At 41.5% G+C, this 12,806-nt stretch overlaps 1 protein-coding gene across 1 annotated transcript in view; it reads right to left on the bottom strand.

Annotated features, from left to right (window-relative positions):
• The window catches only part of NBEA (neurobeachin), a 698,360-nt gene that overhangs the window by 472,931 nt on the left and 212,623 nt on the right, over positions 1-12,806 (bottom strand). The window contains exons 11-12 of the mRNA XM_056561916.1: positions 2,878-2,986; positions 394-546 (exon numbers count right to left, since the gene is read on the bottom strand). Of these exons, the coding sequence (XP_056417891.1) occupies positions 394-546; positions 2,878-2,986 (262 nt within the window). The remainder of the gene's footprint in view (positions 1-393; positions 547-2,877; positions 2,987-12,806) is intronic.

Raw genomic sequence — 12,806 nt, 5'->3', positions numbered from 1 at the left:
TCAGTCCTGTCAGCAAGCATTTCTGACTCATGCTGGAGTCCTAAACATTCAGAGCTGCCAGCCTGCTTTGTTCACAGCCAAACAGGCTGTGAACAAACCAGGCTGGCAGCTCTGAGTGTTCTCCTTTGTGAACAAAGCAGACTGGCAGCTCGTAGTGTTTAGGACTTCAGTATGAGTCTGAAATGTTTGCTGCCAGGACTGGTAGGGAGACACCTAGTGGTCATTTCTTCAAAGTGGAAAATTAAATAGAAAGAAGCATATTTTTTAATAACATGCAATTGTAAAGTTATTCTGCATACATTAATCTATAATATATCAAAAGTTTTTTGGTGAGAGGTACCCTTTAACCACATCCACACAACACTACATACATGAGAGGGGAGGGTGTGTTACCTTTGCTGGAGTATGTATCCAGATGGCGGGGTTAAAGAGGATATGGTCACATAGCTGCTTTAGTAAAGGTGCCCCGTGCGACAATCCATCCAGGTACTTTGCAAATGACAAGAATTGCTCCAATACCGCTCTAGTTATGTGAACCCTAGAGGACTACAAGATAACACAGCATTACAAACCTTAGCTTGAGATCATAACCATTATAGAAAAGCAAACCTATATGAAAACCGTCAGAAAAGGATACAAGTGTGGAGACGGTGGTGGTCAAAAAAGAAAAAGAAAAGAAAAAGAGAATCTGTATAGGTGGACAACTTAGCGCCAATGCACACTATGGAATCTGCGCCCATTTGAATTTGTGGCGGATATTCCATGTGCAGCAGACTCCATCGTAATAAAGTGGCAATATGACTGTGAGGAAAAGCACCGTCTCCACGGACAGCAATGCAGTTCCACGTGGTATTCCGTCGAAATAATTAATATGTTTGGGAATTTCAATTCTCATGGCGGAAATTCGGCACAGAAGAATTTTAATAAATTCAAACGAAGGCTGTGGCACCGGAATCTCCACCTGAAATTTTTCTGGCCAGAAATTTCGTAGTGTGCATGGGCCCTTTGGGTATGTTCACACTATGGAGATTCCGTGTGAAGTTTGCAGATCTGCACAAATTACTCTTACAGCAGCCTCCCTTTGATCTCAATGGGATTCTGCTGCTTAGTTCACAGGTCTGAAATTCTGTAGCGGAATTTCAAAAAGGAAATGGATTTGAAGATTGAACAAATTAATTTTATAATGGGAATGCATTTACATCTGCAGCAAACTGCGGTGGACATAATTGCTGATTTTGTCACGGATCCACTTTAGAAGTTCAGCATGAACACACCATCACGGTGCCTGATCATGGGCTTTGGATTTTTCCACAGCTACAAACTTGCATTTCCTGCATATCAACAGCAAAATCTGTATTGCTGCAGATTAATTGCAGATTTTGCCTTTCCCAATTAAGTCAATCGGTAAAATCTGCAATAAATTCACAGCATTCCTGCATGCTAGCGATTCTTAATCCATAATGCAGGTAATGTCTAATATTGTCTTTGTAACTAACTTTTTTACAATCCATTTATTAAAAAAATAAAAAAAAAACATGATTCATGACTGTATTGATGCAATTTGTGGAAAAACAGGTGCAGTTTTGCCCCCATTGATTGGTGACATAGCACCCTCCTGCTGTGGGTATACCCAACCTCACAAGGCATTTGTGGTGGAAAATAAAAAAAAATTCATATCAACTGGCTGCGGAAAGTTAAACAGATTTGTAAATTACTTCTATTAAAAAATCTTTATCCTTCCAATAGTTATTAGCTTCTGAAGTTTTCTGTCTAACTGCTCAATGATGATGTAATGTCCCGGGAGCTGTGCATGATGGGAGAATATCCCCATAGGAATTGCACAGCTCCCGGGACATTACATCATCATTGAGCAGTTAGACAGAAAACTTCAGAAGCTAATAACTATTGGAAGGATTAAGATTTTTTAATAGAAGTAATTTACAAATCTGTTTAACTTTCCGGAGCCAGTTGATATATATAAAAAAAAGGTTTTGCCTGGATAACCCCTTTAAGATTTTTTTAATAGAAGTAATTTACAAATCTGTTTAATTTTCTGGAGCCAGTTGATATAAAAAAAAATAGTTTTTTCCTGGAATACCCCTTTAACTAAGCCCACCCCTATAGAGTACATAGTTACATAGTAACTATGTACTCTATAGGGGTGGGCTTAGTTAAAGGGGTATTCCAGGAAAAAACTTTTTTTTTTTTACATCCTAAATTATATACCTTGCACTGTTAGCGCAGGGGCACAGAGACTGTGCAGCGAATATTCACAGCCCATTTTCTATCCCCTGAAAGTAAACAATGAAGGTTCACACTGAAAACTGCAAACAAAGATTGGGAAATCTGCAAAGCAGCGATTCAATGAAACCAGAATACTCCCCTAAGAATATTCACTAAGCTCTGCTTGATTCTTCTTATACGGAGAAAACCCTACAAGAATGCCATCTGTAATCCATCGCGCTCAGTCTTTTATCAGCTGCCGCCTTAAAATACAATGTTACCAAGCACATGGAAGCTTATGGAATCGCTCAGTGGAAACCTTATATTAGAATCAGACACATTATCCACTGTCATATTCTGTCGTCTTCATATCCAGGTTCATGTTATGGAATGTGGAATAGGGATTTACTACTAGAGACATTCTACTAACCTTGACGTGTGTGTGTATGTAAAAGGGATACACAAATGTAATAGCTAAGGAACATGTGACGGAAATCCATGGAGGTGTAGAATCCCTTTGGCCTTTCGCATAGCGCAGTATTCCACCAACATGGCGATCTCCAAGTGTTGCAAAATGACAACCCCCATCATGTCAGGGAATGATTGCAGTTGTAGTTTAGCAACAGCTAGAGAACCATTGATGTAGTGTCTTACCTTTTCCAAGAGGTAGCCAATGACTAAAAAGCCTTTCCCGCCCAACATCTGTTCCTGCATGGCCACCGAACTCTTTAACAGCTCCACCAGGAAAGCCAGGAGTGTCGCGCTGAAATGACAGATGGTTCATAGTCAATGATTTACCACAGGCACAATCACGTTTTTCTTAACTTTTTTGATTCTTGTAACTATTCTGTTATATAAATCCAAAAAGGCAAATCATGAACTGAAGATACGATGACCTATGGCCTCTAGTTTCAATGTCCGTGGCTTGTGTGCCACCAGCAGTGTGCTTGTGTGCCTCCAGCTGTTACAAAACTACAATTCCCAGAATGCCCGGACAGCCGAAGGCTGGTGGGAGTTGTAGTTTTGCAACCCTGATATAGACTGTTTTCATTCCTGTTATAATAGTTTCTTGAATCACTGCCAGGTTCAATCTAATGAACACCAACAAAGCCCAAAGCAAGTAACAGCTGGAGGCACACAAGCACACTGCTGCTGGGAGTTGTAATTTTGCAACCCTGATATAGACTGTTTTCATTCCTGTTATAATAGTTTCTTGAATCACTGCCAGGTTCAATCTAATGAACACCAACCAAGCCCAAAGCACTCTAGTAACTCACAATGAGGTCTTTCTGTCTTCTGCCGTATTAAAAGCAAGAACAGCAATGCAAGCTGGGTTATTCTTGCTGTCAAATTGCCATCAGGGGCTCCAAACAAAACTGAAAGGAAAACTGTCAGTCTGTTCACCCACACTAAATCCAATACACTGAGTTATAGTGTGGGTGAACAGGAGTCCAACGAGGGGTCACTTACTTAAATATGTCCAGTAGGTCCTGAGATATGTGAATGTGATTCAGTGGGGGCGGGGCTTCGCAGGCACATTTACATATTCATTGTCTGTGACTTTCTAGTGAAGTGGAGTAATGAAGCCCCACCCCCTGCACAAACAGGCTGACCGTTTTCCTTTAAGGGTGCGTTCACACTGCAGATATGTCGCTGAATCTCCGCTCGTGGAATTCAGCAAGTGGAGATTTAGCCTGGCGGCGGCGGTAGGACCGTGCGGCACTGTTCCGTCACCATTGATGGCTATGCAGTGCTTGTGGTATTCCGCTTAAAGAATGAACATGTTCTCTCTTTGAGCGAAACTATTTCAGCGGCAGAATTTAATGAAATTCCTCAGTGTGAACGGGTCTTGCAGAAGGCCCATTCACACTGATGGTAATGTTCACTGCGTCGAATTCCGTAGAGTGAACATACCCTAAGGTGTGAACATAGACTTACCCTGGGAGCATATAGGGGGAGATTTATCAAAACCTGACCAGAGGAAAAGTTGCTGAGGTGCCCATAGCAACCAATCAGATTTCTTCTTTAATTTTTCTGAGGCCTTTTCAAAACTGAAAGAAGCGATGTGATTGGTTGCTATGGGCAACTCAGCATTTTTTTCCCCCCCATACTGCATAAAGAAAATTTACTAAGCTAGGACCAACTAGTTTTTGTCAGGATATGCTAAGTTATTTTGGCGCCAGTGTGCGACAGGAAAATGCGACAAACCCGATATTGCATTGTGAAAAGCTGGAAAAGGGGCGTGATCTGCCCAAAAAGGGGTGTGGTTGTTCGGATAAGGGGCGTGGTTTCACAACCAGACTTATTTACTATTGAATTCACAGAAAATCCCGTGAATAAATGGCTGGAAATTTCCAACTAGAAATAACTGATCAGAACATTTCCCCTTGTAAATCCCCATAGTAAATAGGGTGGAAACAACAACCCGACACTCTTAGTAAATGAGGGCCAATATGTCACACAGGTTTTCTTTATTGTTTACATCATGCTTCTGCTCTATTAACAGCGTTTAGACACACGCTTTACAGCAGTCACAAGGATACTTGAAGCTATAAAATAGAGTTTTCCAGGCATACTCTGTGACCTGTGAAGAGACCTGGAATTCTGCTTTGGAATTTCAGTCATAAATTCTCAAGCAGCAGAATCCCACTGTCCAAAAATTCCTAGCCTTATCCTCCCTGTGAAAAGGAGGAGTCAGCTTAAAATGTTTCTCTACAGAACAATAGATGTTAGTTTATTATTAATCTTCGTGAGCAGAATAAAAACTGGAGATTTTGTAAAGGCTGCAAGATTTCAGAATTTTTTCTTCATAATATACATAGTAAAATGAAGAGGAAAAAAAATATAGAAAAAGACCACCAAAAATCCTCAAAAAATATGTTTAATATAAAAACTTGACTTTAAAGGGGTACTCTGTCCTTAGACATCTTATCCCCTTTCCTTTGGATATGAATGCCGGGTGCAGCATTGGAGATGGCGGGGTCCCCATGGCGGGATCCCCACGGTCAGACATCTTATCCCCTATGCTTTGGATAGGGGATAAGATGTCTATGGGCGGAGTACCCCTTTAAGAGTAACTTTGATGTTGGTCTGGCAGCAGAATAAATGTTGAAATCTCCCGGCAATCTCCCTGTTGAAATATCTCGGCAACTTTCTAGCCTGAGACTTGCCCACTGCTGAATGGATCAGGATACAAATTGGGAAGTCCCATGCAAGTCTCTGGGACTGGGTAAATTTGCATTCTAAGCACTTTAGTGTCCGGCAACGAAGATGTTGAGAGCCTTAAATAGGTCAAAATTGGAGGTACATTTTAAATAATAGGCCATTTTATTTTGACACATTACCTGTAATGAAGTGAACTTGTACCCAAACATTAAAAATGTCCACATATAAGTAACTCAAAAGATAGAGAACAGGTTTTTAATTTATTTTTTTTACTTAAAAATGTGGCCATTAAGTTTGGATGACAAATTTAGCAAATGTGAATGAAAACTGAGTCACCATATTGGTTGTCACTTACATTATCTAGACAGTTCATTAGAGCACTGATTCTAACCATGACATTTTAAGGCAATGCTCCATGGGAACAAGTATGCAAATCAGCTGCTAATGAGAGACTTTGCCTCAGTACACCAGTGGGTCTCTTCAATGAAAAATCAGTATCCCCTTAAATAATCTTCATTTTTTTTTGTCATCATGTTCTATCAGTAAGAAAGTGAGGGTTTATAGTGAGTCCGAGCAGCCTGTTCAGTGTGTTCTATAATGGAAAGACTAATACAGTTATCCCTCAACTTACAATGGCCTCAACATACAATACTTTCAACATACAGTGGTCTTTTCTGGACCATTGTAACTTGAAAACAGACTCAACATACAATGCTACGGACAATCCAGATCTGTGAAACGTGTCAATGGCTGGAAGAACTGACCAATCAGAATGGGCGTTCACTGGTTAAACCCCTGTATTACTGAAGCGTATGCACTGACTGGTGTCTGTTAGTGCCTACTTACAGTACAGGGGGGGTACTACATGTTCTGTATTACTCTTTACCTGGGCCAGGGTTAGCTGCTCCTTTGGACACCAGGTGAGGGCGGCTCCATTTTACTTTTTTAGGACATTGTGTGTACTGTACAGGACCCCGAAGAAGCTCCTGTCCTCTACATAGACAGTGATTAAATCTCCCAGCAGATCTTTCTTACTTTTATATGTAAGGATTTGCTTTATCTGTATTAGTTATCTACTTATTTTTCTTTTAATCCAAATTTTTTCCTATTTTTGGATGACATTTTTGGGGCTTCAGAACCAATTATCAGGTTTCCATAGAGTTATGGTCTCAACATACAATGGTCGCCCAGGAACCAATTAATATTGTAAATTAAGGGACCACTGTATTCTTTTGTCCTTCCTCCTTTCCCCTTTGTGTGTTGTTTCTCAAAAAAGCTTCTGTCCTTTTCCACTCCCTCATCCTTACTGCTGTTTGCTTCTTATTAAACATGTGAAGCTTTACTGGAATGTTAGTATAGCACAGGGTAGGGATCATGACTTGCAGTATGTTTTTTAAAGGGGCTGTACACTATTTAAGGCTAGATTCACACTACAGCTGTGCTCTGAACCAATTCAGGTTTTTTTTTTTTTTGCGTCAAACGGACCCTTAATGGATTGGAACACAATGGACAATGTTGCGTCCCACTGACTTTAAATTGGGGCCGTCAAGTTTCCATCTGAGTTCAGTTGTTTCACATGAGAAGAGTGGAGAAAAAATTAGGACGTGCAGGATTTTTTACTCCCGTAATCTTAGTGTACTTGACTGATGTGAACCTATCCTAAAGGGGCAATTCAGGATTAGAAAAACATAATGTAGCTGCTTTCATCCAGAGACGGCATCACTTTTGTAATCTGGGTGTGTACGGTATTGCAGCTCGATTCAATTGAAGTAAACATAGCCAAGTTGGGCAAAAATAAATAAAATTGTGGCTCTAATGTGTTAAAGACAGAACAACCCCACCCCACCCCCACACACAAACAAGCAGTAGGTAATCCTCATTATGGGTTAAGCACTCTAGTGCTAGACTGTATATATCTAGAAGAGACCGCAAGTGGCCTTAATGCAAATAATAGAATTTTCTGTATATTCAGTCAACCAAAAAAGGGCACCACTTCTCTTCTCCCATGGACACAGGGACTAAGGGCTTGGAGAGCTAATATAATGGGAACCCGGATTATTATCTGATCTTGGTCTTTTATCCCAAATCCTTATGCCAGTAAATCTACATTCTGCATTTTAAATGTCTGCAAATTCTTAAATAATTCCTCCTAAAAATATGCAATTTTAGATTGGATTTAGCACCATGTGTTCGCCAAGCATTTCAAACAAACCATTCGCCACTGCAAAATTCAACATTATACACCCAAATAATCTGTCGCATATCTGTAACTGTGGCGCTCTTACTGTTAAGAAGATTATTCAGCCTCCAAGAGAATGAAGTGATTTCCTTGGGGAGAAAAAGCAATGAACAGAAAGTTTATATAAAGCATTTGAAAAGCCTCTGCCTCGAGCCCTAGGAGAGATTTGTTACATCGGAGTTTCACATAATATATTAAAGAAGGTCTTGAAAATATTCCCATTAAATGTACAACTAAGGCAACCCTGGCAGCACGACTAGGCGCTTCTATTCACACAGGAGCACGGAGGCCACTTTGGTTCAAGATGTTCATTTTTTCAAGAGCTTGTGAACTACAGAACAGACCTGTTTTTCTGATGCCGAATTTTTGATATTTCACCTTCTAACGGATATACCCTGCTTGGAATACCTTAGATGGTCTTCTACATATTTCCAAGCCAGAACCGTAAAGTAAGTTCTTGAGAACTTGGAAATGAAATGTTGATCGATTTTTTTTTTTTCCTTTGATGGTTGAATCTACTAGACTTTGGAGGAAGAAGCATGTTAACTGACTAAAGATCATATCATGAAAAAAAAAAGAATTTCTAAAGAAATCCTCCAAAGAAAGAGGATTTCAACCCAAAGACCAAGATAAGAGCAGTAGCTGAGGATGGTATTATCATATCTTAGGTGTATTTGGTTGTGGCGCCCGTTTACTGCACATGCTGGTTGTCCTTTCAGAATTAAAGGGGAATTCCGGCTTTATACATCCTTTGGATAGGGGATACGATGTATGATCGCAGTGGTCCCACCACTGGGGACCCCCGCAATTCTGTGCTGGGCGCTGCCTCTGAGACGGGGACGTAATGTCACGGCCACGTCCCCTAGTGACGTCACACCACGCCCCCTTCATTCATGTCTGTGGGAGGGGGCGTGACGGCCGCCACGCCCCCTCCCATAGACATGAATGGATGGGGCGTGGAGTGACAGGGGCTGTGACGTCATGTCCCCGTCTTGGAGGCAGCGCTCAACACAGAATGCCGGGGGCTACATGGAGATCATGGGGCCTGCGACCGGACCCCTGGGATCATACATTTTATCCCCTATCCTTTGGATAGGAGATAAGATGTATAAAGCCGGAATACCCCTTTAAATTCTCAGAAACTGACTGTCAATTTTCATTTTGTTTAGTAGGGTTCATTTTAAAACAGAAGCCATGACAATGTGCTAGATCCATAGAAATGGTGGCCATTTGGGTTCTGTTGAGTCTATTGTACTGTATAGTAGAAAAGAAGAAGAGTTGGCACTCAAGTTGGTGTGATCAAAATAGGATAATTGTTATTGTTTATTTATTCCATTAATGGTTATTTGTTTATTTAATAGATTACCATTCTTTCATCAGGCTGGGGGCCACATAGTCAAGCACCGACATAATAGTATAAGAGGTTTTTATCACACTGAAATCATTAATAGTGTTAAGATGTGCACTATTCTTGCTGTCATAAGTGATAAAACCCTGACTGTGGCTCCCAATGGCTGTATGTAAATAGCTCTTTTCATTTATGCCCATCATACATGCCCAGAAAAAACTCCATGTGGTCCTATTACTAGATGTAGATCACTCTGGGATCCATTTGGGTTATGCTCTGGCACACTGTATTTTTCCATTTTAAAGGAATACTCCGGAGCGCTGGTACTGAAAAAAAAAAAGTTTACCTGATCTGATAGCTCTTTCAAAGACCTTTCCAACGATACCTCATTTGTCAAATTTGGCCCAGCCATTCTCTTGTAATTGCCACCTGTAGCAGTAAGCAGCCATGTCAAAAAGACTACATTTCCCATGACTCCCTGCGCCAGCTTCCTGTTAGCTGCTGCTCTCTCCCCCTCCTCTCCCCCCCCCCCAGGAAATTATAATAAATTATAATAAAGTGACGCCCACAGCTCCTTCCCTTGTGGTTATCTCCTCCCATCCTCCCCCTCCCAGCTCATCAGCCCTCTCCATGTGCCCACTAGCCCACTGATCCACCCATCCATGTGCTCACTAGCCCACTGATCCATGTGCCCACTAGCGCAGTGTTTCCCAACCAGGGTGCCTCCAGTTGTTGCAAAACTACAACTCCCAGCATGCCCGGACAGCCTTCGGCTGTCCGGGCATGCTGGGAGTTGTAGTTTCGCAACAGCTGGAGGCACCCTGGTTGGGAAACACTGCACTAGCAGTGTCACAAGAATGCCGCAGCACTACGCAAATAGCGTAGGGCTAACGTAGGCAGCGATAGGAGCCTAGCGTTAGCCCTGCGCTATTTGCGTAGTACTGCGCATGCGCAGAATAAATTAACTTTGGTTGAGTAGCCAACTCCGGGCGGGGAGGCCGGCACAGCCCGCAGTGACTCATGGGAGCGATGAGTCACCGGGCGAAGATGGCGGCGGATCAAGAAGGAATACAGGTCGAGCGTCATCAAAAGACCCAGCTTCCGGACGGAGAGAAAAGCGAGGAGAAGACCGGGAAGAAGACCATATGGAAAACGTGAGTATATTGTTATATAACTTTGCCTTATGCTCCAATTCCCCCATAAAAGGTTAGCTCCGGAGTACTCCTTTAATATCTATATTCTAAAACAGTTTTTATTCTGGCCACAAAGCCTAATAGTTAGCTGACACTTCCCAGCAGTCTCCTCCTTATCACAGACAAAAATACAGTGAAAGTGGACAAGATGTATATACAAGATAAGATAAGACCAAGCCATTCAAAATTGATGATGGTCACAGCTGCTCTCCTCCCCACCCTGCAAAATGACTCTTTAAAAATATAGTTGATATATAAACCATTGGGCCCATCTAATCTGCCAATTTATTCTGAATACTTTAAATAGTCCCTGGCCCTATCTTACATGAAGGATAGTCTTATGGCTCATGCAAACTTATAGGAGAACTCAAGCAAAAGTTAACTTATCCACCCTATCCACAGGATAGGAATAAGTGGCTGATCGGTGGGCATTCGACCGCTGGCCCCCCTCATGATCTCCAGGATGGGACGAGGAGTGCATGTAGTCTACCTCTATGGGAGCGACGATGATGCCCGAGTGCTGCACTTGGGTCTTTTCTACTCCCGTAGAAATGACTGCAACACGTGTCGTCTGCAGCAATAGCTCCTCAATGAACACCGGATCCCATCCCGGAGATCACGGGGGCCCCAGCTACTTATCCCTTGTGATGTGGATAGGGGATAAGTTCACTGCTGCAGGAAGGCTATTCTGTGCATCCACTACCCTCTCAGTAAAGTATTACTTCCTGATTGACAAATCTCACATTTCTTCAGCATGGGATCTTAAAGGGGATATTTTAGGAAAATTGGACTATGCTACAGGGGCTGTAAAGTTAATGTAGTCCATAATATAGTGTCTTTACCTAGAACAGACACTATGGAAGCATGGAACTATGGGATGTGTAGTTGAGAGAACAAAATCCAACAGGAAATACCCAGTTCTGGCAGGCAAGTACTAAAATCACCTTATGGTAAATAACCCCTTTAAGAGCAGCATATACTTGCAGATATTTTTACAACAAAACTGCCGCAAGGGAATTCACAATAAATAACATATAGGTTAACAGGAGGTGTGTAAATAAAGTGAGTGGTTTTACGCAATATAGGAGGTACTAAATATAAAGTGCCTTGAAGCATATAGCATAAGACCAATGATAAGTTCATCTCCAGAATGAACATGAAATAGTTGTTGAGGACACGTGGGCTCTGGGTAACTCACGTTTCAAACAACTGCTCCGCATGTCTGATCAGAAGTATTTGTCTTGCTTTCTAGGATATTTGGGTATTAACATAGCTTGAAATGGATTATACTTGGCAGTAGAATCTGCACTAATAATAACCAAGCCTATCCCGTTCTGAAAGAAGCTGTGGTTATATATATATATATATATATATATATATATATATATATATATATAGAAGTGTGATGTCAGACATACTATTTTTACATAGGGGGGGAAAGATGCCATATGATCCCATACAGGACATTGCAATAAAAAATAGGATGAGGTTGCAGAATGTGTCTACTTTAGAAATCCTATTTTAACTCCCTGTTAGGAGGGGTCCCTTGTTAATTACCTCCATCAAGTAACTGGAGCAAAGCAGCTACCAATATCAGCTTTCATGCTGGAGGACTTAAAATATCCATGCACTGCATTGGCAGTCTATTGAATTTAACAGACACCTTGTAAGGCTTAATTTTCCACAGTGGTGGCGCTACAGGGGAACTAAACACTTACTCTAGGTTCCCTTTTAGATTCAAGTAAACCCCTGGACGACCCTACAGCAATTCTCTACACAGCCTACTGTATCAACAATCGAGGACACCAGTAGAAAACTGAATGTTACCAATAATGTTTATGAAGAAAATGCAGTAGAAGTATAGATAGCAGCCATAGCTGCCAAATACAAAGCCACTCACTCATGGTTCTAGGACTAAAGTAGCAGTGTGGATCATGGAGTAAAGCACCAATGTCCCAACTTGGGAGCTCAAATCTAAGGCTTCTTTCACACTAGTGAAGAGGCTCCGTTAAAAACGGACATTAATGGGCTTTTTTTTTCTCTAATGTCCTTTATAACTCCTGTTATTGCGACCGAAGATAGCGGGAGAAAAAGACGTGTCATGCACAAATTGTTCTCCCGCTATCTTCCTAACGGACGTCACCTACCGTGCACAAACGGTAGTATGAAAGGAGCCTAAGTGAAGTATTAGAAACCAGCAAAATCCAGAGGAATAGAGGATCAGTGGGCAATCACTGGGGTACTGGGCAAAATTAGCTTTTCTTTATTTTATGGTGCAAAAAACATCATGCGTAGCTAGATGCCGAATGCGGCTTCTAGCCATGTGTGATGGTTTTTGCACCATAAAATAAATAAAAGCTAATTTTTCCCAGTACCCCGGTGAGTGCCCAATGATCTTCTATTCTATTTCACCACAATTACATGGTGAGCATTGATTATAATTAGGGATGAGCGAATCGAATCCAAATTCGTTACGAATTTGAAGAAAAATTTGATTCGTAATGAATGCAAATATAGGCGCAAATCGCTTCATTAAACTCCATTTAAGTGTGGTCCAGGCTCCAGGGCATCTTAAATGGCGGCTCCACATGTGAGGACATGGGGCAAGGAATTCTGGGGAGGCAGCAACAAGGGTAGG

Source organism: Hyla sarda, chromosome 2 (genome assembly GCF_029499605.1).
Source record: "Hyla sarda isolate aHylSar1 chromosome 2, aHylSar1.hap1, whole genome shotgun sequence".
In the NCBI taxonomy this organism is placed as follows: domain Eukaryota; kingdom Metazoa; phylum Chordata; class Amphibia; order Anura; family Hylidae; genus Hyla; species Hyla sarda.
This window is presented reverse-complemented; position numbering and strand designations above follow the sequence as displayed.